Here is a 26589-nt window from a genome sequence, read left to right as displayed (position 1 = left end):
AACATGAAGCAAAGTACTAATTCTCTAGATTGACGACACAATAGCAGTCCAATCAAATAGAAATAAAGAGAATTTCAGATGTCATAGACCGCCATGAATATGGCAACATTGACTACATCATTTGAAAAGAACAATGAATTGTAACATCTTGTACCCATCGTTTTTTGCGTATTCTTCGTCTTCCTCCTTTCCTATTCCGCATTCCTCGCATAAGTTTCACCACCTCCATTAAATGGAACAAGGCTTTCCACACAGAGAAAGGACTCAAATTTATAATGTAAACCACGAGTCTTGATCTTCCTAATTTGTTCGTGTTTGAGATCATACCAAAAACGCTTTTTATTGTCTTTAACCAATAGGACTTCCCAGCCACTCACCTAAAGGAATCAAAAATTCCAATGACCGAATCACTTCTGGTTGAACTACACAAAATTGTTTGCTCCACGATTCCTTGTATCCGTAATCTTTCATCACCCACACATCAACTCGAACTTCTCTATAATTGCAAAGTATGCATAGACACTCTCCCAACTCCACTATATTAATGTGAAAATTCTTGTCAGAAAATTCAGGTTGCAGCACTAATTGATAGTCCTCAGCTGTAAGATCAAATGCAGCAACAAGATTAGCATGTTCCGACGCTAATAGATAGTCCTCAGCTGTAAGATCAAATGCAGCTTCAAGATTGGCATTAGCAGTATCTGAGGGGTTTAGACTCACAACCCAATGTAAAGCATCACCAACAAACACACCACAACGTCGCTCCTTACGATGAGAATAAGGGAAACCTTTAACCTCTCGCCATGAATTAGACTTCATATTGTAGACCTTAACTAAGGAGCCAATCTTACGAGGAGAAAGAAACTCAAGAGACCTCACTACCTTATAATCATCAGTAACCGAATCATACCCAAAACCAGAAGTAGCGAAATACGCCGAACAGCCCATGAAATTAAAACCAACATTTCTAAATGAGAACTTTTGGAACCTTCGGGTCGATGGGTAAATAGCAAGATCCTCTCGATCATTAGACAGACAATAAGACAGACAAATTAAACCATGACAAGAACCAAAAATTTCAGTGCGATGACGACCGGTAGACTGGAAAGGGTGGTCAAGTTCTACGGCAGTATCCAGTGAATCGAAGTCGACGGAAAAAAAGCTAGAATTCCTGAGTATGAGGCCGAGATTGTTTTTGGTTTCGATCGAAAGCTTCAGATGCAATCTGATGAAATCTTGACTGTCTATAAGAGCACAAAACTGTTTGGAAACGCACCTGAAACGTAAAAGTGGCTTCACGGGAAGCCGCTCTATAAGAGCACAAAACTGTTTGGAAACGCACCTGAAACGTAAAAGTGGCTTCACGGGAAGCCGCAACAGTATGTCGATTATCACCTCTATCACCAAATCCGGCATTTCCTCGCTCTCTCTCCCTCCCCCCGCCCACCCCGGCTCTCTCTCTCTCTCTCTCTCTGGAAAGGATTTTCGGCATATCAGATTTTGTCCACAGGATAACGAGTGGATTGAGAAATTATGATAATATTAAAGGGAGATTAGGATAATGATTGAAGGCTAATGAGTATTTATTGAGTTAGAATTTTTTTTTTTAAATTAGCATCCATACGAGGCATAATTAATCTTTCTTTATACTTTTTTTTTTAATTATCAGATCTTTCTCTATACTTTTACTTCTCAATTTCAAAGTCATTTTTTCTAAATTTTAATTGCTATATTTTATAACAAGTTTATTCTAACGGTCGTATTTGCAAGGGCTATATTTCAACAATCATATTTTCGTACAGCTATATCTCAACAATCAACTTTGCGACGGTTATATTTGTCATGCTTACATTCTCTAGCGCGATTATACATAAGACTGCTTGTGGGAACTACATGGACAACGGTAAGATATTAGTGTAACAACCCAATTTTCAAAAATGTTATTAAAATGATTTAACAAAAATGCAGAATAATTTGAATAAATTTTACTAAATATAAATTTTAAGTATGAATTTAGAATTTCATTTCAACCTTTAAATTTATTGAAAAATAAGTTTCTCAAATTTTAAACACTAAAGAACAGGTTTACAAAATGAAGTTACAAAAAGTTACAAAAGAGCAAGGGATGCTCCGGATTCTCAAAAAAGTATTTTTTGAAAAAGAAGGTAATTTTAAGTTAAAAAATAATGTGTTTACGCAAATAATTTTTTTATTAATATGGATCTTTTTTGATAGATGATCTTTTATACGGTGTAAAAAAATCAAAAAGTTATTTTTCATTTTCATTATTTGAGTTTGAAAATTGAAAAAAAAAACTTTTAAAAAAAGAAGGTAAACTTGAACGAGACCTTAGGCCCCGTTCAAGAAACCTTCTTAAAAAATAAGCAGCTTATTTCACATTTTTAAACTCAAAAATAATATAAATGAAAAATAATTTTTTAAACTTTTTTTGCACCGTTTAAAAGATCTCAATGAAATCTATCAAATAAGATTCATATTGCTAGAAAATTATTTGCTTAAATACATGATTTTTGAGTTTAAAATTGTCTTCTTAAAAAATAAGCAGTTTATTGGAGTTCTGGAATGGGGCCAAGAGCATCTCCAACAGCCTCAGCTGTCGGAGAATTTTGGCAAAATAGCAACGAAAAGCTCTGGAACCCACACCCAACAGTCTCACTCTGGCCTCGCTAGTTAACCCACCTCCAAAACGCCTCGCCTGTTGTGGCGATAATTTCCATCCTCGCTTCTCCCCCCCCTCTCTCTCTCTCACCCTCGACACAGCCTTGGCCTCGACAACGGCATAAACATAATCGACGACGGTGGATTCCGGAATCAAAACCTACGCTACAGTGCCTCGCCCGCCGTCATCCGTTGTCAACCGCCGTCACCCGTGGATCGGATTCTGACTCATCTCTTGCTTTGCTTTGAGTTCAACTTAGTTTGCTTCCACTCCCCGACGAGTTTTCCGGTAGGTTCTTAGAATTTTTAATGGTGTGTGTGTGTATATGTCGGGGCAGTTCCGAGGACATCCAAAAAAATACCTCATAATTCTCGATCAAATTTTAATGATCCAAGCCGCTCCATGTGATCAGAACGTGATTTTAAGGATACCCGCGAGAAATCAGCAAAAAAAATGACCAGAAGGGCTTGATCCGAATAGTTTCGAACAGTTTTTTACTAAACGGTTCAAATAAAAACTGTTCAAATTAAGCATTTTTCGGTCATTTTTTTTTGCTAACTTCTTTGAGGCACCCTTAAAATAACATTTTACACACATTGAAAACGGTTCGGATCTGGACGGTCCAATGGACACAAAAAAAAAACCTAAAAAAACACCTAAAATCTCAATCTCATAGTTCCCGATCGAATTTTTATGATCCGAGCCGCTCAATGCAAAACGTGATTTTAAGGGTGCCCGCAAGAAATCGGCAAAAAAAATTACCGGAAAGTGCTTGTTTTGAGCAGTTTTAATTGAACCGTTCATTAAATCTAAGCTAAATACAGCTCAGATCAAGTCTTTTCCGGTCATATTTTTTGCTAATTTCTCGCGAGTACTCTTAAAATCACATTCTGATCACATTGAGCGGCTCGGATCATAAAAATTTGATCGAAAACTATGGGGTATTTTTTTAGGGTATCCCTTGAACCGCTCCCATATATATATATATAGTCGTTTCAGATCCGGATGCCTTACGGTCCGGACCGTCCGGACCTTCCATTTTTTCATCGAATTTCGATGATCTGAGCCGCTCAATGTGATCAAAACGTGATTTTAAGGGTATCTACAAAAAATCAGCAAAAAAAATGATCGGAAAGAGCTTGATCTGAATAGTTTTTTATTGAACGGTTCAGTAAAGAACTGCTCGGATCAAGCCATTTCCGATCATTTTTTTGCTGATTTCTCACGGGTACCCTTAAAATCACGTTCTCAACACATTGAGCAGCTCGGATCATCGCAAATCGATCAGGAAAAGGGAGGTTCGGTCGGTGTGGACCGTAAGAGGAGTGGACTTGAACATTTGTGTGTGTGTGTATATACGGGGCGGTTCTGGGGACACCCAAAAAAACATCTAAAAAAATACCTCATAGTTTTCGATCAAATTTTGATGATCCGAGCTGTTCAATGTGATCAGAACGTGATTTTAAGACTACTCGCGAGAAATCAGCAAAAAAATGACGAGAAATGACTTGATCTGAACAGTTTCGAACAGTTTTTTATTGAACAGTTCAAATAAAAACTGCTCAAATCAAGTCTTTTTCGGTCATTTTTTTTGTTAATTTCTCGCGAGCACCTTTATAATCACATTCTGTACACATTGAACAGTTCGGATTATAAAAATTCGATCGGAAACTATGAGATTGAGGTTTTGAGTGTTTTTTTAGGTTTTTTTTTTGGTGTTCCCGGAAATGCCCCGATATATATGTGTGTGTGTGTGTGTGTGTGTGTGTGTGTGGCTGGATTTGAATTTGTGGGTTTCAATTTATATTTTTTGACTGGATTTGATTTGTGGGTTTGATTTGTAACTTTTTTGAGGATTAATTTTATATTTGTGGGTTTGAAGTTGTCGACGGAAACCGTGGTTTTGGGTTTGTAATTAGAAGTTGTTGGGTTTGTAATCGAAAGTTCTTGGGTTTGTGTTGCTGCTGTTGCAGATTTCAGAGAGAAAAAGAGAGAGGAGAGAGATTGATTTGGTACAAACTACAAATGGCGTTGGTTTTGCTTAGGCTACTGGGTACCCATATATTGAATGGCTAGCTAAATGAGAGAAATTGCAATTTTCCTTGCTTAAATGGCTAAAAATTTGGTGTGCCTGATGGAGATGCACAATCCACGGATATACCCAAGGTTGCACTGGCTCCTCGATTCTAGTAGCGTCTGCAACATCCTTGTAATTAACCTTGGTCCTATCAACACTTGGCAAAAAATGTTAGGGTAACAGTAGCACCATGAGTAGCAAGCACTCAATGCTCCCTACAATCTTGTAGCAACTTTCACTAAAAGGTTCCTAGGTCCCCTAGTGATCAGTAGACAGCTCTTTGCAAACAATTAGGTCGATACGATAACATAGTATCATATGAGACTATATGATCTTCGTTCATGAGGAGTCCTGCTATCCACACAGATCTTCACACATATCTTGCACAGATTTTTGTGTGGAGCCCATCTCAAGTCTCCAAAAATAATCTGTCACACCTTCGATTTTGTAACATAAAAATAATATATCCACATAAAAATAATATAACTTCCACAAATACGTCTCCATCTCCCTACATAAATACCCATAGTAGTCCCACCAACATCGTTTCTAAATATGATTCCACTTGATTACAACCGACAATTCATAATACTAATGCAAAAGATAATGTTTCAGAATTTGCTACATTCATCCCAAGTCAAAAGATTGGTAATTAAGTAATATTTTCACCTGCCAAAGTATAGTTTACATATACTCCATTAGACCTTTCGGTCCCTTCCAATTACTCCTAGGGCCCGTTTGGATGTGGATATAATTTTGAGGGATTATTTTTGGAAGGAGGGATAAGATAGTAGGGTAGATTAATTATAGAGGGTTGGCCCATATTGATGTAACCTTTTTGGAGGGGGATTAAAAAGTAGTTGATTTGGATGAGGGATTAGAAAATGATGATTCAATAATACTTGGTTTGAATGGAGGATAAAATAGGAGGATAAGGAAGGGGGATAATGCAAAAAGTCGTTGAAAGACGAATTTGCCCTTGTTCAGTCCCAAACTTAATTATGTATTACATTATATACATAAATACAAATATAATTAATTTTTCACATTTAAGCCATAATAATTAGTTTTACTAAAAAATTAAATATAATATTAAAAAATAAAAATATCATTTTTTATTGTGTTTTTTATCCATGTTTTTTTTTTAAATATGACATTTCAAATTTATAAAAAATGTTTAATGTCGGAGACAATATATATTTTAAATTTTTGAGGAATAAATTTGTACCTTTCCTAAGAGGTTTTTTTGAGTGTATGTGAAACACTGGATCAAAGCTCACATTTTCAAGAAAGAATTAAACCGCAATTTGATTCCAACCGTCCATTCAAGGGCCCATCTTATGTTAATGTGTTCCACCCACATGAAAGAATTAAACCCCAATTTGGAACCCATCTCACCTCTGTCTTCCTCACGTCGTCTCATCAGTGGAACAAAACCACTCCCCAATCTAAATCCCACCACCTCCACCACCCTCGATCGAACCCACCACACCACACCACCTCCACCGAACAACACCCACTCTCCTTTCCAATTTCTGTCCAACCAAGAGTAGAGAAAGAAGAAACTGCCGAGAAAAGAAGAAGAAGAACCAGACGACGTCGGCGGTTCAACAGAGGTTCACGATCGTCGGCGGCGTCACGGTACATCTCTCTCTCTTCCATTTTTTCCGATCTGGTGTGCATGTGTGACTGTGTGTGATGAAGACATTGAAGAGGGTGGATGAGGAGGGGCAAACTCGTCACAAAACAAGGTGGGTTGAGCCGGATTATTCTTCCTCACCTCAAAATCCATCCATAATTTACAGAAAGTCTACAGTTATCGATCGGAAAATCCCGATCGGAATCCCGACGTCCCGCCGGGCACGCTCCGGCCACCGGACGGCCGATCCGATCTGTCCAATAATTCTATAAAAAAAAACCGAGTGGGCTTACGTGAGAATAAATGGCATCCGACGTGTGTAAGTGGCCGATCCAAGCACTCCTTTTTTGGCCGATCCAAACACTCCGTTTTTGGCCGATCCAAACACAAAAATGGAGTGCTTGGATCGGCCACTTACACACGTCGGATTCCGTTTATTCTCGCGTAGGCCCACTCGAATTTTTTTTTTAGAATTATTGAACGGATCGGATCGGCTGTCCGGTGGCCGGAAAGTGCCCGGCGGGGCGTCGGGATTCCGATTGGGATTTCCCAATCGGTAACTGTAGACTTACTCCATAATTTATGCCCCTTTAGCCGGATAAGAGGAGAAAAAATAGTCTGGGAGGATAAGCCACGGAGAGGGAAGAAATGGCATCCAAAGCAAGCCAAAAATATCTCTTCAAACTCTTATCCGGGAGGATTAGCTATGGAGGGGTGTGTTACCAAAATTCTTGTTTTCTTTCCGATCGACGGGAAATCGTATCGTAAAGCTTGCTGGAATGTGGGTGTGAAAAGTGGAGTTTGGTTCCTTGCCGTATTTCAGGACGTATTTGAAAACAAACAATGAAATGGATGAAGTATGGAAGAAGATTAACAAAATGGACTTTATTAACCCTCAAAGTAGAAGAACAATCAATCGAGATGATTGAGTGAGCAATTACAAGTTAACTCTACTCCTAGGAAAGAAAAGATAAAGGCCTGATTGGCGTTGTTTGTGTGTTGTCCTTACAATGAGGCCTAGAAAGGCTATTTATAGGAAAACAAATATGCGCAAGAAATAACTTCTCAACTTCTTCAATACTTCTCATTCTCCTTTGCTTCCACTTGTCCAAATAACTTCTCACTAACATCAAAGTGTGTGGGAGTATGCCAAGTGTTCTTTTCAACCGCCAAGTGTGTAAGACAATGTCATGTGTCCTTTCAACTTCCAAGTAAATAGAGATACGTCAAGTGTCCTGCACATGTTATTAAAATACAAATACCAAAAATAATAATAAAATAGATTGCATCTCCATAATCGTCACCTTTCGATCGATTATCGACGGGCGGTGAATATATGGTCCAAACATGGTGCTATAGCCTACACCCCATCCAAACGGGCCCCTATATTCTTGTGCATAACTAGATAAGGAGAAATCCCTTTTCCTCTTTCTATGGGCCTTGTGGCAACTTTTGGGCCCATGATTGGAATTTCTCAATACTAATTTTAGGGAAAATTTTCCCCTAATTTTATAATTGAGTTATGGACAGCCCACTTTATTACATGCAAATCATTTCCACAGAGCTCACTCTCTTTTTTTATGGGCAATAAAGGGCCACTATTTGCAACTTCTTATTTTCTCCGCATAACTCGTTAAAATTTTTCAACTAATTGCAGCAAAACTCCCAATGTAAAAAGACCTAATTGCCCTTCTAACTTTTTAAACACAACCCATCATCATCATCTTCCTCCTTTCCCCCATATTACGTTCAAAACAAACTCCCCTCCTCCATCGCCGTAACTCGCCATAGCCACCACCACCAGATCAAGAACTCCGACACGCCACCGTCTTGGTAATTAACTGTCGAAATTATTTAAATATTATAGTATTTAAATGTCAAAAAAATTACATTTTTTCAGACATGAAACGCTAAAAATCTAGTTCAAAAAATTGGAAATTCTGGGTAAAAAAAACACAGTGCTCGATCGGCTCCCAAGTACGTTTCGTTTTGAATTTTTGGGTTTCCATATTTTTGGGTTTCAATTTTCAAATTTTTAGGGTTTTGGGTATTGATTTTCAATTTTGAATTGTTGAGGGGGGGGGGGGGGGGGGGGGGGGGCAGTGTTCCTAGCTTTGGTGGTTACGGAGATTTGGTGTTTTGAATGGGGAGGGATATAATGGGAAGATTGGGTGAATTTAATGGGTTGTGTGGAGAAAACTATATTTTAAAATATTGAAGGTGGGTTATAGGAAGAAAGTGCGTTGTGCGGAGAAAATAAGGAGCTACGAATAGCGCCCCATGGTAATAAAGATGCAATAAGTCTGGGGTATTTAATCTCTACATAATCTTCTTGTAATTGAAATAACCACGCAACATGTGTAACAGAAAAAGAAATTAAACCCAACTGACATGATCAGAGTTTCCTTAGCCAACAATCCGTACATTTGTTCGCATCTCGGGGATCAAACCTCAACCTCACCGCCACCCGCATTCACAAATCAAGTTGTACAAAGGATGGGGATAACAGTTGTGATGATCCTTAAGAATTTTTAACTACCGAAGTGCTATCCACGCTGACTTCAATCTCTGGGACCAATTATGCCTATACACAGAAAAATGTCTTCCCTTCCAATTCCTGATATATAGGGTTGTTAATAAAGCTCAAAAGGAATGCCCATATTACCATGAGCATGAGAAAAGGAAGAAAACAACTCTGGTTAATGTCAACAACTGACAACAAGGATAAAAAAAAGAAGAAAAGTAAAGGAAAAACAATTCTGGCAATGTCTTGTGAGTAGTCAGGCGTAGGGAGTAGGTCATAGCATAGTTCCGCTTAATTGTTAGCATTTTTCGTCTTTATTTGATTTTTTTTTTTCGTTTGTTAGTTTTGCGTCAAATTTTTGTGGATTATTAACAAATCGGAAAAGTAAATTTTTTTTAAAACTTTTACCCAAATATTTTGGGAAAGAGAATTGGTTTTCACTCTCTTTTAACCATCCACATTTTTTTTATTCACTTGAATATACTATCTTGTCTTTTATTCAATACAATTATCTACACATTCAAGAAACAATATTGTAAATTCATGTAGGTAAAAACAAAAAAGGGAGTGTGAAAATTATTTTCCTTTGGAAAATAACCATTTTTTAGAAAGAAAAAAAAAGGTAAATTTTTTTCTTCTGAAAAGTGGTTATTTCTCAAAATATTTGGATAAAAGTATTATTTTTACTTTTCTAATTCGTCTCGTCAAACGAATCGGAAAACCAAAAAAGTGAGGTGCAAAACTAATTAACGCGAAAAAAATTCAAATAACAACAAAACAAAAAAATCCTAAAAGTTCTAAAAGTCCTTAGTGGAAATTCTAATACCCGTTCCGCTTTTGGTCTTTAAAAAAGAAGTACTTATTTATAATTTTAAAACTTAAAAATAGTAGGTTTACTGAAATAAAAAAATATATATGCAATATGGATCTTGTTTGATAGATTTCAATGAGATCTATCAAACCCTGCAAAAAAATTAAAATATTATTTTCGTAAGCCCATTATTTTTAAGCCTGAAAAATGTCATCCTGTTTCATAGATTTATTTAGGCGTCCATCCTACTAGATTTGAATACTTAAGTCGACATTCTAAAATTTAAATACTCCGTAGTATCTAAAAAACCCTTAATCATGACAAATACAGAAATTATGACAAAGTCATCCGGAATCATGACAAAATCATCTGGGATGAAAAACTAATCTAGAAAGTTAGTTTAAGGTTCTAAAATTCTTTATTATATAGGTAAAAAAAATTAGGATCTTACACTAACTTTTTGTGTTAGTTTTACATCCCGAATTTCTTCACCTATATAATAAAGAATTTTAGGACCTTAAACTAACTTTTTATGTTAGTTTTACGTCATGAATTTCTTTTCCTATATAGTAAAGAATCGTAGGACCTCAAACTAAATTTTTATATTAGTTTTACATTCCGAATTTCTTTAACTATATATTAAAGAATTTTGGGATTTTAAACTAACCTTTTATGTTAGTTTTACATCTCGAATGATTTTGTCATGATTCCTGTATTTGTCATGATTTTTGTATTTGTCATAATTTTGTCATGATTCCGGATGATTTTAAGAGAGCCGTTGCGCGGACGAAATTAAATACTAAGAGATAAGACTTTGTACAAACATGACAAAGTCAATATCTCTTATTTAATTTGGACGCTCTATTAAAATGTAAAAAATTATTAAGAACTAAATGGGTATTATTTAAATTTCAGGATGAAAACATAAGTTTTCAAACCTACAAGGATTAGGACTTAAGTATCAATGTAAAATAGGACCCTATTTAAATTATCCTATTTTTTAAGTACTTATTTGAGAAAGTGAAACTGGGTGAGTAGATATTTTTATTTTTTTTTTGATTCTGAGTAGATAGCTCATTGCAAATAAATACTACTAGGTCAATTGACAATAATGGTCTTATCTTGACATGATTTTTTTGTGCATTACCGATTATTACAACCAGATTAAGGGTGGGTTTAGATTAAAAAGTTGAGTGACTTATTTTTTTGTCCTTATTCAAAAAAAAATTGCATGTTTTTGTTTTGCATCAAACTTTTGTGACTTATTGATTCGTCTCGACGAGAGGAATCGGAAAAGTAAAAAATTTTGATCGAAACTCATAATTTTTTCTCTTCGAGACGAATCAATAAGTCACAAAAATTTGACGCAAAATTAACAAATGCAATTTTTTTTGAATAAAGACAAAAAAAAAAAATACTGTTCCACTTTTAAAGCCAAATGAACCCTAAAACCTTATAGGTCGGTTTCAAATTTTTCTCACAATAAAAAAGCGTGCTGTGAGTTATTCTCAAACACGCTCCGAAACCCTTCGCATTTGGGACGACAAAGCATAATTTTGCTTGTCTTGATTATGCCCATTACCTCGAAATTCCATGTTTAATGAAACGGACTTTTCAATTTGAAGGACTTCAAATGCCATATGTTTGGTGTTCTCAAGTAAATTATGATCAAAATTAACAGCTAGCTATGCCCAGAAAAGTTGACAATAACTAGCATCCAAATGTCCCTACGATATACTCCATACAATTTCATGGGGATTCCACTGGGGGAGGCATAACTAGAAGTGCGGTCCTAGCTCATTACGATATTGACAAGAGAGACATCCGTGAATGATTTGTCTGACTGATCCAGATTGATCCCACGACATGTATGTACCCAACACCGTTACACGTGTCCCAACAGCCGTATCAACTATCAACCATACATTTATGCCTTAATATTTTGTGTATGAACACAACAAAAATATATGGTGGATAATAAGATTAGAGTGTTGGGCACCACGTGGCGGTTCTTGTAACCACTGACTAATTACCCCACCCCGCATATCCACTATCACATTCAAGCCGTAGGGCCTATATAAGTAATTAAAATTGATTTTCTCACTCCCCTTTTGTTCAAGTGTATTTCATTTTTTGTCTTCATTTATGTAAAATTACAAAACTATCCGTAATACATTTTTTTTGTCATAAATAAAAAGGATAATGATGTAATTTTATATCACTACGAAACAAAAAAAACAAAAAAGAGTACATTTGGATAAAAGGAGAGTGTGAAAATCAATTCCCGTAAAGTAAATATGCAAAATTGGAGCGGAGCTTGGGAGCCTACTTTTGGCTTTTCATTTTCAATTTTTCAATTTTTTAGCTTTTGAATTATGGTCAGAATGTATTTTGAATCTGATAGAGTGTTTGAATGATATGTGCAAAATGTATTTTGCAACACGATTAGTACTTGAAAGACATGTGCAGAACGTACTCTGTAGATCTTTTTGTCGACCAAAATGAAAAAAAGTCAAAAATGAAAAGTTAAAAAGCTCCTCCTACCCTCTTTCTCACTTCTCTTCTCTAAACCACAATTTGGATACATGTGGTTAGATATATAGATACACTAGTGAATACCCGTGCCTGAAGGCACGGCGCAACACATTTTGAAGACAACTAAAGCTCCGGGTCGAGCAATGAGCAAAGGGATGACATGTTGAAAAAAATGGGTAGGAACAAAGTAAAATACGGTATATTTTTGTTGTTGCAAAACTTTAATATGTTAATTACCTATGCCTGCAGCACTCCGCAACAAAAAGTTTTATTTGTTAAGCCTCTACCCGTGTGTAGATCACTACCAATGATAATTCTAATCACATATACCGAATTAATTGCATTGATAGGATACACACTGAACTATATTAATCCAAACCACAAAACTCAAAACCAATACCATGTTGCATTCATAGAATCCAATTTTAACATGCATAAAAAATTTAAAAATTTATATAGAGTCAAATCTGATACATTACGTAGGGGAAAAAAAAGGTGTTCAACATAGATCTTATTGTCTTGAAATTTGTCTCTCTATCTACCTCTCAAGAGTTTTTGTACCAACGCATATGTACTTCATCCAAAAAGTACAATTAGGAACATGAATAATAGCCTAAAAAAATAATTAATGAGTAAGAATTTTTTCTTGTAAAAGTAAAATGATGACTAATAATAGTTACCTTAATTCTATATCTTGTTTATTCGTCTCGCAACACCATCATGGTACGATCATGACCTTTGTAGATGTACTTGTGAATATACTTAACAGATTTTATTCCAGGACAAACTTCCACATTGATATGAGAATTATATTTTCTCGAAAGGTATGTATTGTATGACACCACATTTCTTTTATCAATTCGTTGACCTCTTACAGTACAGAGGGAGTAAAGTAATAATGGCATTGGTAGGCATACCACATGCATAAAAATACGATTAACTTCTTGCTCATTATGAATCACCACAATTACATTTTTTTCTCGAAGACACGTAACCTTTGTACTGAAAAATAAAACAAAGCAAATATGAATCAAATATATAAAATCAGATTAAGCAATGCAATTGAGTAAATAGTTCTTACATTTTCTGCAAGTTACCGTCGAGCTGCATAAGAAAATGAAGAATTCACCGAATGTATAGGAAACAATTAATTTGATTATTACGACCAAGGTATAAAATGAAACGGGTCAACTCACATGGCCATAGACGCTTAGATTGTCCATGATTAGTTAAGTCCCAAGAAGTTATCTGAAATTTGAAAGAGAGTAATAGTCAAAAGTTATCAGGAGAATAACAACAGAAAGCATTTTAAAAATATATATAGACTCCCATAATATTAAATGAGTGACAAAAAAAAAGGAACACAAAACTCCAGTTTGCGATGTGTTTGGTTAACATCATAATATTTTCATCGATGCATATATGGTAATGTTTAAAAGAGTGTAAATAACAACACATGTTCTAATGAAACGAAGTTTAAAAAAATGAGAAAAAAGGTTTACAATTACTCCATTTGTTAATCTTGCAAAAAAATGTTGTTTTGACAACTATCAAGGGAAAAAGAATAGGGTGTTGCTGTTCAAAAAAAAAAAATAGGGCGTTAATTAGTTTTGCACTTTTCCTATGTCAAAAAAAAAAATGAAAGGTTTGAAGTAGTAAACGTTTGATCTTACTGTTAAAAAAAAACGTTTGAAAACCACCCTAATTTTCGGCATTAATTCCCTGAATCACAGGGATCCATTCTTACCCGGAAATGTGGTTGTAAGCATTATTTTCCAATTTATGTGATAATCAATAGAAGTTTAAATGTCAATATTTGGTAAATATGGTAAAAAATTAAATCCTTGAATCACGGGGAATCAATCTCATGCATCCTTTTAAATGTGGTAAAAAATTAAATCCCTGAATCACAGGGAATCAATCTCAGGGTTCCTTTTTTTTTTTTTTTTTTGATTAGCTGGTTACCAAAATGTGATGATGATAACCCTTGAACAACCAACAGTCTAGATTTATAGAGGGGACATTCCGGTCCATTGGTTGTCTTTTGGATTCAAACCCAGTCCTCCCTTATCGATTTTGTAAAGAATGATGAAGGAGTCAACATGCATGTTCCAAACGACAAATAAAATTGGCCATGAACCTAATTAAAACGTTTATAAGTTTAACAACAAAATCATTGTGAGTGCTCTATATGAAAAAGGATAGCAATCCAAAAAAAAATTTGCATTACCTCGAATTTAAGCTCAACGCAAGAATTCTCTAAATATATTTCTTGTGATCTTTCCTGTAGTAAATTAAAATAATAGAAAGTAAGAAGATTGTAAAATAAACAACAAAAGAAAGTAAGAAGATGGTAGAATAAACAACAAAGTTAGAATTAACGCAAAAGACCCATTCAAGGTTGTTAAAAAAAAAATTTCTCGCACACTCATATTTTTTCTTCCAATTTTCGGCAAAAGAAACCCAATATGAAAATTGAACTTGCATGAGAAATGAAAAAAATCCTTTGATATTTGAATCCCTTGCAATAAAACTAAAAAAAATTAGTCAAGAAACTCCTAATTTACAGCAAAAGAAACCCAATATGAGTAAAACTCGTCTATGAAAAAAATCAAACTTGCATGAGAATTGAAAAAATCAAACTTATATCACTATCGGTAATGGTCGTTCAGGAAGTTGTTTTTGGCAAAAGAAACCCAATATGATTAAAAATCGTTCAAGAAAGAAATGGAACTTTAGTGAGTACTAAAAAAAATCGAACTTACCTCACTATAGGTAATGGCCGTTCAAAGGTTGGAGGATATGGAAAATCTATGCATGTGACAAACAAACCCAAAAAATGTGGACTTCTAAATAGAAGGTATCAATTGCACACAGTAGGTTGGTCTTCTAAGAAACGGGGACTTCTAAAACGTAGTGATAAGTTTAAATCTTCTAAATTTTAAATCTTATGTGATAAGAAAATCATAGGGACACTCACACATTCCTAAATTAAAGGTATATTCCTTTTAGGTTGTGGACTTCTTATATATTTTACCTAATGCCTAAATAGGAGGCAGAAATGACTCCTTATATACAATTTTGTCTATATCCCAAGTGATATGTACGTAATTCTCCTTTTAAAAAGGCTAAATCAATTACATATGGATTCCTTTTCAATTATCGATCTATGGATTTAAAATAGACTAAATCAATTCCATATATGTACGTATTCTCCTTTTCAGTTTATAATCCATCCCATAAATCATGGGATTTCAAATGTTTGGAGATACATACAAATTGAATTTTAATTAGAAGGGCCAAATGTTTTCTTTTTAATCGGAAGGAGTATTTTAGGTTTCATTTCATTAATTCTTTTTAAATATGTCGCTGGCTATACTACCCGTATATACGAATTCAAAAACTAATTACGTTTAAAAAATATGTACCAATCTAATGGTCCAAAATATACGGATTCAAGGGATGAAATATTTACCCACCAAATCAAAGATTTAATAACTAAAAGAATTTGTTGAAAGATTTAACAAAAATCTACTGTAATTAAGCAATTGTCTTGGCCAATTAGCTTTTGCCACTAATTAAGCAATTACGCTGGTGTTCCAACTAAACATAAGGAATGTTTTGGAAAAAGGAAGATAATTTCAAGCCAAAAAATTATCTGTATACGCAAATAATTTTTCTACCAATATAGATCTTGTTTGATAGATTTCATTGAGATCTTTTATATGGTGCAAGAAAAATCAAAAAAATATTTTTCATTTTCATTATATTTGAGTTTGAAAATTGAAGAAAAAGAAATTTTAAAAAAGGAAGGTTATCTGGAACACCCCCTACGTTTACTCCCCAATTCTCTTCCAAAATAGAAAATAGAAGGGGAATGTGTGATTAGAAAATGGTCAAAAAAAGTTATCAATTTACGGACATGCCTTTTTGTAGAATGGAGGGTAGAGATTTATGCAGGAGGAAGAGATAAATCTGGAGCGTTGGTTATCTTTTGGATTCAAACACAGCTCTGTTTTATTAAATAGATTTTTAACTAGATATATTTCTTTGTTTGATTCCCATCTTTGAAAATTATTATTGATATAATGAGTAGAGAAAAATAGATAGATAAAATTATTGAGAATTGTACGAGGAGAATTTTTTTTATTTTCTGAAAGATGAGAAAAGAACAAAGGGACTTTTCATTTCTAACTATCTAATCATAGTACATGATACTACTACTACTATACATACATGTGAAATATCTATGATTAGATACATGCGTGAAGGAATCATTTCATGGATTTCACATGTATAATATATCTACCCAAAACACACCCCCGGCCACATCCACCCACCATCACATTCAAAGCCGTACGTGCGTAGGGCCTAAACTTGCAAAATTGGACCGGGGCTTTTTGGTGCACCTCCCCCCCACGTCTCCCTTTCATGTTCCATTCCAAGCTTTCTGATAAGGATAACCAACCAGGTAGGAGTAGCCTTTAAATTCGTTGGAAGTTTCTCCATTGATTGAGCATTATTGTTTACGTCAAATGACAACTTTATCCTTACTTTTCCTTTTGCTTTCACACGGCTCTGTAAATAGCCCTTCCAGCCTTCCTTGGAAACAAAATTTCGGCCAAACTAAATACTGTTAATCGTAATTAGTGAAATTTGAACCTCAATTAAACGCGTGAAGCGTATGTATATTTTCTCAATCAAGTACACCTATCATTATACAAAATCCCTCCTCTCTCTTTCTCTCATAATTTAAAAATAACTTTTTGTTTTGTTTTTTGCAAAGATAGTAAAACTGTTATTTAAAATAAAAAAAGTCTTTTCTTTAAAAACTTTTTTTTTAAATTTTTTTCCGAAAAGTGTTTTTTTCAAAATAAAAGTTTTCAAAAAATTATTTTCTATTTCTAATAACATGTTTTTATTAGTTTAAAAATTGTTTTTACATGCTGACAATTTTTTGATTTTTATAGGTTGAAAAGGTGATGTGGCAAGTTTTGATTATGTCATTGTAAATATCTACATTGCTAATCCTAACAATCTCTTAAATGGCTAATCAAAAAATGATGTGATAATTTTTGATTATTTCACCGTGGATGCTCTAATTAAATAAGTTGTCTCATTACATTAATATATATTTTACCCTTTTTTTATAAGAAGACTATTAAAGCCATTTGTCGCCCAATTTGTGGTCCTTCGGAGAAATGGGGTTTTAGAGAGCATATTTGGCATGTGGCAAAGACATCTAAGGTCAAAACAAAGTGACATATGTCATGACGATGTTGGTGGAGATCGAAGTCGACCCAGTAATTTGTCACTTCTGATCATCTCTGGATATATTATACCTCGATTGATGGAACACCATAGAATAACAATTTGTGCAAAATTAACGTTAACATGGGGTGATTAAATATGTGTGTGATTTTCCGCTTGACCATATACATATATATATATATATATATGTGTGTGTGTGTCTCGCAAACAGTACATAGCAAAACTAGTGTTATTTTTATAGATAAAGATGCATTTGTTGGATATTTTTCAAAAAGGATGACAAGATATATACCATATGAGCATCTACGGTAGTATAAACAAAACCAAAAGGTTGCTAAGGTTAACAACATTTGTTAAAAAAAGAGTTCACATTGAAATAACCAAATTTTGGCTCTTGGATAATCAAAACTAGCAATTTTTTGCCAATAATCAAATTCAGTTGTCCCCACATTTTTTCAATCAAGTACACCATCATTACACAAAAACTTTCTCTCTCTTCCATTTTCAACATGTTTCTAACTTTGAAAATCAGTTTTTATATTTTTGCAAAAACAGTTTTTTTATTAAATTTTTTTATTTCCAAAAACTGTTCTTTTGAGAGTAAGTTTTTTCAAAAAGTTTCTTTTATTCAAAAACTGTTTTTTCTTAAACTTTTTCCTGAAAATTGTTTTTTTTTTTTTGAATCAAAGTTTCAAAAACTATTTTTCTTTTTCTAATAACCTGTTTTTATTAGTTTGGAAACTATTTTTAAAAAATTGTTTTCTATGTCACAATTTCTAGATTTTTATAAGTTGAAAATGTGATCATATGGTAAGTTTTGGTTATTCAATTTTGATTGTACCATTGTGGATCTGTACATTACTAACCTTAGTAACCCCTTAAATGGATAACCAAAAGATGATGTGGCAATTTTTGATTATCCACTTTTGATTATTCCACTGTGGATGCTCTAAGCGCTAGCTCTCTAATGCATATTCTATACACAAGTGCAAAGACGTAAATGTACCAACAGCTGCCATATTAAACACACATAATGCATTGGCGGACAATCACAAGCCACGTACAAGGCGAGTGTTCCATTGGAGATACGAATCAAATTGAGGAAGATTACCAATAGACGATGGTTCTGCTGGCGAAATCTATTAGGACAACAAAATTTTACCCGAAAACTCAACCATATGCAAGTACTAAGCACCCTATATGCGTCAAAATGAGCCAATTATAAGTGGTCGTTGACAGGCACATATATGACGCCAATGATAATTGAAGGGAAATGATTTTGCCACTCCCATTTTTGTTAACGCCACTCCCCTGCAAGTGCACCAAAAATACACTTGCAGGAAAGTGACGTTAACAAAAAAGAGAGTGACAAAATCAGTAGCCTAATTGAAATTCAAGTGCTAGCTAGATACACAAGGCCAACTCCAGCTCTAGCTCTTTTAAGGCAAGTAAATCCTTACTTAAAAGCAAAGTTTCAAGATTAAGAGATGTTTGCAAACATATACTGTAAGAAGTAAGCTTAACCCAGGAGTAGGTAACTTTAATTGTCATGATTTTGAATTAATACTTAAAGTTTGTTCCCTTTGTAAAAATAGTTTTTGTTTTGAGTTTCCAAAACCACCCTCCCTCGGCACAATTTTTAATAAATTTCTTCTCTAATTATTCTTTATATTGTCTTATCTATTTCTCTTGATTTATTATCCTAAAAATCTCCCTCAGGATTTAATTCGAACAAACATGAAACCAAGGCGCTGCCAGATTTATACGGGAAGTCACTGTCAAGTTATAACACCTGTACAAGCAATGGTGAACAAAATAATCAATACACCTAGCTGAGTCATTCCCCTATCCAACGACTGTTCGAAACTCAAATAATCCACGTCCAAGATCAGCTGAGTCACTCCCCTTTGTGCTTCTGACGAGGCAGAGAACTCATGGATCAACAATCCACTTGTCAATTCATCACATCGGACATGGGGGATTGGAGTAATATTTATTTGGTGGTCTCCCAACACCCTAATTCATTATACATTTATGTGTGGTCTATACACTTAGTACTGAGACCCATAAAAATGTGTAATAGATAAAAATGTTAGATACCACGTACGTTGCGGTGTCTCAAGACCACACAAAAAAATTTCACGGTATTGAACTAGGAAAATTATGTACTTGCTTTTGAAGCATCACCACGTCGTGGTTCAGGGGCTTTCTTCACCACACGTGTACGGAGTTCTACCACTAAAAATATTTTCAGGCGAAGAAATATGTATGAAACACTATGCACCTAGGAAAGTGACGGTTATTCTCAAAACATTGAATAATTTTTCATCGAGCTAACCAAACCAAACATCTTTTGGACCCACCCAGTACAAATCATGTGCTTAAATAATTGCGAAGTACAGTATTCAAGAGAAATTTCTTTTGAAAAACAATAAATAATTATGAAGGACTCAGATTCCGCCTATGTTCTTTGCATTGATGACATAAATCCAAATAACATTTAAAAAGAAAAACCAAATTTGCCTACTACTATGAACCTTCATTTTTCCTATATAAACCATCTGAGGTTGAGATTCCTAAGTAACCCCATCAAACTACTTTCTCCATTCTCATAACAAAAACTCTCTCTCTCTCTCTCTCCCTGGAGTGATAAAATGGACCATGCAATGCCAGAAGACCAAAAAGCCCCTCTTCTTCCGCTCCATAGTTCAATACTTCACAGGTCACAGAGCTTCAACTCCTCAATCAGATCCCTCCTCACATTGAACAACTTCTTTATCCTGTTGGGACCATTTTTGTGCGCAATTGTTTGCCTGTGTGTCAAATTGGAGGGTCCGGCGACCAGCCGGAACATGTTGGCGGTGCTGGTGTGGGTTTTTGCGTGGTGGGTCACGGAGGCGGTGCCGATGCCGATAACCTCCATGTCGCCGCTATTCCTGTTCCCGCTGTTTGGAATAGCGGCTGCCGATGATGTGGCGCGGTCGTACATGGATGATGTGATTGCTCTTGTTCTTGGGAGCTTTATACTTGCGCTTGCCGTTGAGCATTATAATATTCACCGGAGGTTGGCTTTGAATGTAAGTGCCTAAATTAACCTTATTCTGTAGAAATTTTATGTTCATTTCAAAATCAATTGACAATGAGTGGAGAGTCCCAAATGTTATTAGGTGATCACACATTCCACTCCCAAGCAATGTGAGATTCATTTCCTTAACATCCCCTCACGTGCAGCCGCGTTTGAGGTCTGTCACGTGTGACCACTTTTTGGGTCATATCATCGTGCAACATTTTCGCTAGTCTGTCATCGCGGGGTGTAGATTGTGAATTTTATAAAATGTGGGGTAAAGCGGGCCCCACTCTAATATCATGTAGAAACTTTATGTCCATCTCAAAATCAATTGGCAATGAGTGGAAAGGTCCTAGATGTTATTAAGTGATCACCCATTCCACTCTCAAGCAATGTGAGATTCATTTCTTTAACATATTCTTCTTCACTATATAGGGAATTAAGTAGTAATTTTCCTCATCACATGTTTTGGGGAAGATATTGCTACAAATTTTCTTGTTTATTCTACTGTACATGCTTTCAACCACATGAAAAAGCGTCGAGCATATTCAAAAAGCCTCACTTTTAATAGATATATAGATTGACTACAAAACTTTTGGGTTTTTTTTTTAGTACAGTATATATTTTACATGCATATGAGAAACATCTATGCAATTTCTTTAATTTGTTTAAGTTTCGTACTGTGGTATATCTTTCATTTTTTGATTTTATTGTACACGTTCGCCACTACTAATCTAAAATTCTGGATCAGTCCCTGTTCTGTTCCTTAATAATAAACCATTATGACATATTGTCTCACTTTTTGGACAAAAATAATATAATTTCAAGCATAATTGTTCAAAAAGATTCTCCCGATTTAAAGATGTCATTTACATTTTAAAATTAGAGCGAAAAGATTTTTCCGGGAAGTACAAGTATGACATTTGTGCAAATGGGAATAAATTAAGAAATATGATATAAGAGAATGTTAGATAAGTACCGATGACAAAAAAAAAAGGGGGATAATACAAAGCGCGAAAATCATAACCTTTGTTTCGAGATTGGTTTAATACATTTCACCCTTTTTCTTCTTATCCAAGTCCAACAGAGTTTTATATACTTTATTTTTTGGGGTAAGTAGAAGTGGTCACATGTTGTTTGTTGTATTCATGATATTTTAGGTAATCCTTTATTAAAATGATTTGTTTTCCGTTTGGTAATACTTTCCAATTTATGGTGGTTACAAATTGCTATCTTTAGTGAAGCAATAGTACCTGAGTAATCTTAGGAAATGAACTTTCACTCATACATATATACTCCTTTTTTGTTTGGTTTGTACTTTGTAGTTGAGTTCACACAATATTTTTGATATTTTCATTCGTATTTGCTGAATGTTTTGAATTCAACGTTTTATTTTCTAGATCGAGGAGAAGAATCTAAAAAATAAAAAATTATGACCAAAAGCCAAACAAAGTTAATGAATGACAAAAAAAAAAAAATGAAACAGATGGTCAACATTTTTCATACTCTAATTTTCTATTTTTGACGTTGAGACAAACGATTAATTCAAAAAATTACAACAAAAAACTAAATAAAAGTTACTAAAAATAAGTTTCAGTCAAAAAATATTAAAAACAAAAAAATTAGCATGAACTCAACCACCCTCCTCCTCTCATGAAATGAAGTACTACTCCCTTCGTTTTAAAGTTGGTCTTCTACGAAATTATGCACAATTTCTATACTTAAAAAGAACATATTTATTAAAATAATTATTTAATTTAATTTTTTTTCATTTTTCAAAAGATCACATCGATATCTAACAAACAAAATCTATATTGCATGAAAAATTATTTCAATAATAATTTTGTTTTTAAGATTAAAAATTACACCTAATTTTGCAGTGAACTAACTCTACCGGACTTATCATGTTTAAGGCACCATGATACTCTGTTATCCTCGTCCTAGGGAAATTTGATGTGAACTGATATGAATCATTCACTTACGTGGACCAATCAGATCACTATCTTATTCTGTGGGGACCCACTAAACCCACCACTCCTCCTCCTAGGGATCTGCGCCACCACAGCATTCATAAGCATGTGGATGCACAACGTGGCAGCAACCGTGTTGATGATGCCCGTAGCCACCGGAATTCTACAACGTTTGCCCGCCGGACCCACCCGAGACGAGGTCGTCATCAAGAACTTCTGCAGGGCAGTGGTCCTGGGGGTGGTATACTCTGCGGCCGTGGGAGGGATGAGCACGCTTACGGGGACAGGTGTCAACCTCATACTGGCTGGAATGTGGAAGAGTTATTTCCCTGAGGCCGATCCCATCAGCTTCAGCACATGGTTCTTCTTCGGCTTCCCTTTGGCTCTGTTGATTTTCTTGGCTTTGTGGGCCATACTTTGGTTCTTGTATTGCAAAAAGGGGTCTGGTGGGGTCCTCTCTGCTTATTTGGACAAAGCGCATTTGAAAAGGGAGCTTGAATTGTTAGGTACTGTATGTGTGTTAGCAAATTTTAATGAACACCTAAATCTTTAGTGGGTCATCCAATTTCCATCATACAGTACAATACAATCACACATAATTCGTTTTGGTGTGGCAGGTCCAATAACTTTTGCTGAAAAGATGATACTGACTGTGTTTTCGGTGAGTTATTCATACTAGTATTTCAATTCGTGTACGGTTACCATCGCTTATCTATTTGTTTAATGTCTGAATCTTGGAATAGATTCAATTGTGTTCAAATTCAAATACGAAAAAATAAGTGGATTAGCAATGAGAACTAAGCAGATTATTAGCATTAGTAATGCTAATATCTTATATTGCTATGAAATTTTGGTGCAGCTGCTAATTGTATTATGGATGACAAGAAGTATTACTGATGACATTCCTGGATGGGGAACTCTCTTCAATGGGAGGGCTGGTGATGGAACTGTTAGTGTAAGTCTTTGCATATCTGTGTGGCTATGTTTACGAATTGATATATCTATCTATATATACTAGTAATTACTCCAATAATAGTCCTTCTTCGATGGATCTTTACATTCATTTTGGATCGGAACTTGTCTATTCATTGTGTATTTATTGTGTATTTGGTGCTTGGTAATTATGAAATTTTAATTACAGTTAAATGTCATCACTAACGAATAAACTATAAATTTGTCACATAATTTGATCAAGATTTTTTTAGGTGTTTTGTGTGAGTATATATAAATGACAAGTCATACACTGTTTTACATAGCATTTATGCTACTCAAAGTCAATGGCTGAAAATTGAATAAGGATTTGGATGCATGTAGGTGTTGATGGCAACCTTATTATTCATCATTCCAAACAAGAAGCAAAAGGGGGAGAAATTAATGGACTGGAACAAATGCAAGAAGCTCCCATGGAACATCATACTCCTACTGGGCGCTGGATTTGCCATAGCGGATGGAGTCCGATCAAGCGGCCTTGCTGACATCTTGTCAGAATCCCTAGCCTTTTTGGAACAAGCTCCTTATTTAGCCATAGCCCCACTTGTATGCCTCATCAGCAGCTCGATCACCGAGTTCACGTCCAACAATGCCACCACTACCCTCCTCGTACCACTACTCATCCAGATTGCACAGACAATGCACGTGCACCCGTTGCTTCTAATGATCCCCGGAGCCATCGGAGCCCAATTCTCCTTTTGGCTTCCGACTGGAACCCCTTCAAATGTTGTCGGGTTTACTACCGGGCATATCGATATTCGAGACATGATTAGGACTGGGGTGCCGCTCAAGATTGCAGGGATTGTTGCTCTGACGATTTTGATGCCTACTCTAGGTATGTTGTTTCCAAATCCTTCAAGTAATTTCATCACCCAAAACCGATCCATATTTTAATTTCCTTGAATTCTAGCAGTGAAAGTGGGTTCAATAATAATTTTTATTTTATTTTGCAGGGGCAATTGTGTTTGGAACTGATAGACAAGTGCTAGATTGGAAACTACATGTGCGCCATTGTAAAGGCATATCATAGAGAAGCTTCGATTCCCAACGACCATGAATGAGAATTCCATAGTGGATAGGGCTAGAGGAACCAAAGGAAATCTACTATACATTTGCCCGTTCCTCTTTTTTCTTGTATGTTTTCTCCCTTTTTTTTTAAGTTTGTAATTTTGTGGGTTTATCTTCCATTTTTGCTTGTAGAAAATATTTATGCATCTGGAGCCGAAATTATCATTTTTTGATAGTCTCGATATATTTCTTTTATGTTAATAATAAAATGATTGTTCCTTCCTTACATAAACCAAACACAGCATAATATAAATCTTTCCTTTTGCTCTTGACACAGTTTGCAAGATCATAGGTAAGTTACATGACTCCTCAAAAGTAATTATTGCACTCTATTCATAATCTAAATGTATGTATATTTATATATACACACATACACACACACACTATATATAACGAGAAAATTACCCATGTTACGATCGATAATCATGATACTGTGAGTTTCTACAAGAGCAAGTGGAACGAATGATCATCGATATTGTGTTGCTATATTTAGGTTCATTGGGTTGAGACTTGAGTTAACTCTTGTGGAAGACGTTGATGCTTAATTCTGTGAGACGAGCTGGGTTAGGGTAATTTAGCTTAGGGCCCTTTAGCTTATTTTAATTAAAATTTGACCCGAAAAAACGAAAAGTGGAACGAACAAGTGCCGGCCGAGAGAGTTGAGATGAGACATCTTTGGGCCGGAATGTTGGGGACTGACCTTAGCCCAACATCGTTGTGATTATTCAGGGGAGTACCTGTTATTAAGAGCCCAAACAAGTGCCCGCGCGAGGTGGATTTGGGTCTAGGTGGTGCGCCTAATCCTGGAGGTGTGTGTATATATACTAGGTGAGGCGCTACATGCAAGGCATGTTTGTCATGCCCGTTGAGGAGAACGATGTATATTTGTAAAATTGTACAAGTAGTAAATGTAAGCTACATAAGTTTGATTAACTACATGAGTTTGATTATAGGTGATCTATATACACTTCAAAAGCAAAAGTATTTGGATTGGAAGTTCTACATAGCAAAAGGCTTCCTATCCACTTGTGGTTGCAGTTTGTGAGCTCCATGCCTCATGCCAACAGCCTGAAGCAAATCCTAAGCAAATTGTCTCGAAAAAGTGCCATTTTCAACTCCCTGATTGGTACCTACCCATTCTTCATAAATTCCACAATATGTTGACAATAAATCAGTGCCCATTGTGGATTCTCCAGAAAATACTTTCCCACTTACACACCTTTTTTTGCCATATCTCTAACCAAATAATACATCAAAGTAGTCAAAGATTGAACGTATGGAGTGCTCAACTGTAAAGGAGAGAGATTGAAGCCAAGCTGTAAGTTTAATCCACCAAGCTAAGGGGGAATCCTCAAGATGGTAGTCAGCTTTGCCTCATAGGTGATTAAAATTTTACCTTTTGTCCAGTTGGTCTCCTGCTGAACCTGCAAAAATAAAAAAGAGAGAACTTTAAAGTTACTGGATTTGAAGGCAAATCTTTACATTGAAAGCCATCTTTAAAAAGGAAGACAAATTTCACAGTAAGTAACTTTATGTCCATACTTGATCATTATAATCACCAACGACCATAGTGATAACAAAATATCAAATTGTTGTACTTGATCACGTACAAGTGCTAACAAAGTTAAGTAACTCTCCTCTTATCTCAATAATTTAAGCTCTCATGGGTCCATCCCTTTTTATGCTTCCTCACCATGGCACAAAAACCAATCAGGCCTAATTGGTACTTGTACTTTTGCGGTTGATTGAAAATGGTAGAAGGAAAAAATTAGCTTCTCTCCCTCTAACTGCCCCACATGCATAACTCAATAGTCAAGGAGAGGCAAAACAACATCTCAGAACTCAAGATCACAATCAATAATTTAGAACCAAAGATTAGTGTACTTTGCCCGAGCAATGCAAATAATGATCAATAAACAAAACAAAATATCTGTAATATGCACGAAGTACATACAAA

General features: G+C 35.2%; 2 protein-coding genes across 2 annotated transcripts; one reads left to right on the top strand and one right to left on the bottom strand.

Moving 5' to 3' along the window:
- Positions 1 to 348: 348 nt before the first annotated feature.
- On the bottom strand, positions 349 to 1432 carry LOC131313983 (F-box protein CPR1-like). Its single transcript, XM_058342478.1, has 2 exons — positions 1343 to 1432; positions 349 to 1276 (listed from the first exon to the last, which is right to left on the bottom strand). Exons 1-2 carry the CDS (start codon positions 1414 to 1416, stop codon positions 349 to 351), a joined length of 1002 nt encoding a protein of 333 aa, XP_058198461.1. The 5' UTR covers positions 1417 to 1432.
- Positions 1433 to 20005: 18573 nt separating this feature from the next.
- Positions 20006 to 24864, top strand: LOC131312897 (tonoplast dicarboxylate transporter). The gene is made up of 6 exons (XM_058340911.1): positions 20006 to 20614; positions 22600 to 23080; positions 23192 to 23235; positions 23434 to 23529; positions 23889 to 24399; positions 24518 to 24864. Exons 1-6 carry the CDS (start codon positions 20192 to 20194, stop codon positions 24592 to 24594), a joined length of 1632 nt encoding a protein of 543 aa, XP_058196894.1. The 5' UTR covers positions 20006 to 20191; the 3' UTR covers positions 24595 to 24864.
- Positions 24865 to 26589: the final 1725 nt, after the last annotated feature.

This window comes from Rhododendron vialii, chromosome 13a (genome assembly GCF_030253575.1).
Source record: "Rhododendron vialii isolate Sample 1 chromosome 13a, ASM3025357v1".
In the NCBI taxonomy this organism is placed as follows: Eukaryota; Viridiplantae; Streptophyta; class Magnoliopsida; order Ericales; family Ericaceae; genus Rhododendron; species Rhododendron vialii.
This window is presented reverse-complemented; position numbering and strand designations above follow the sequence as displayed.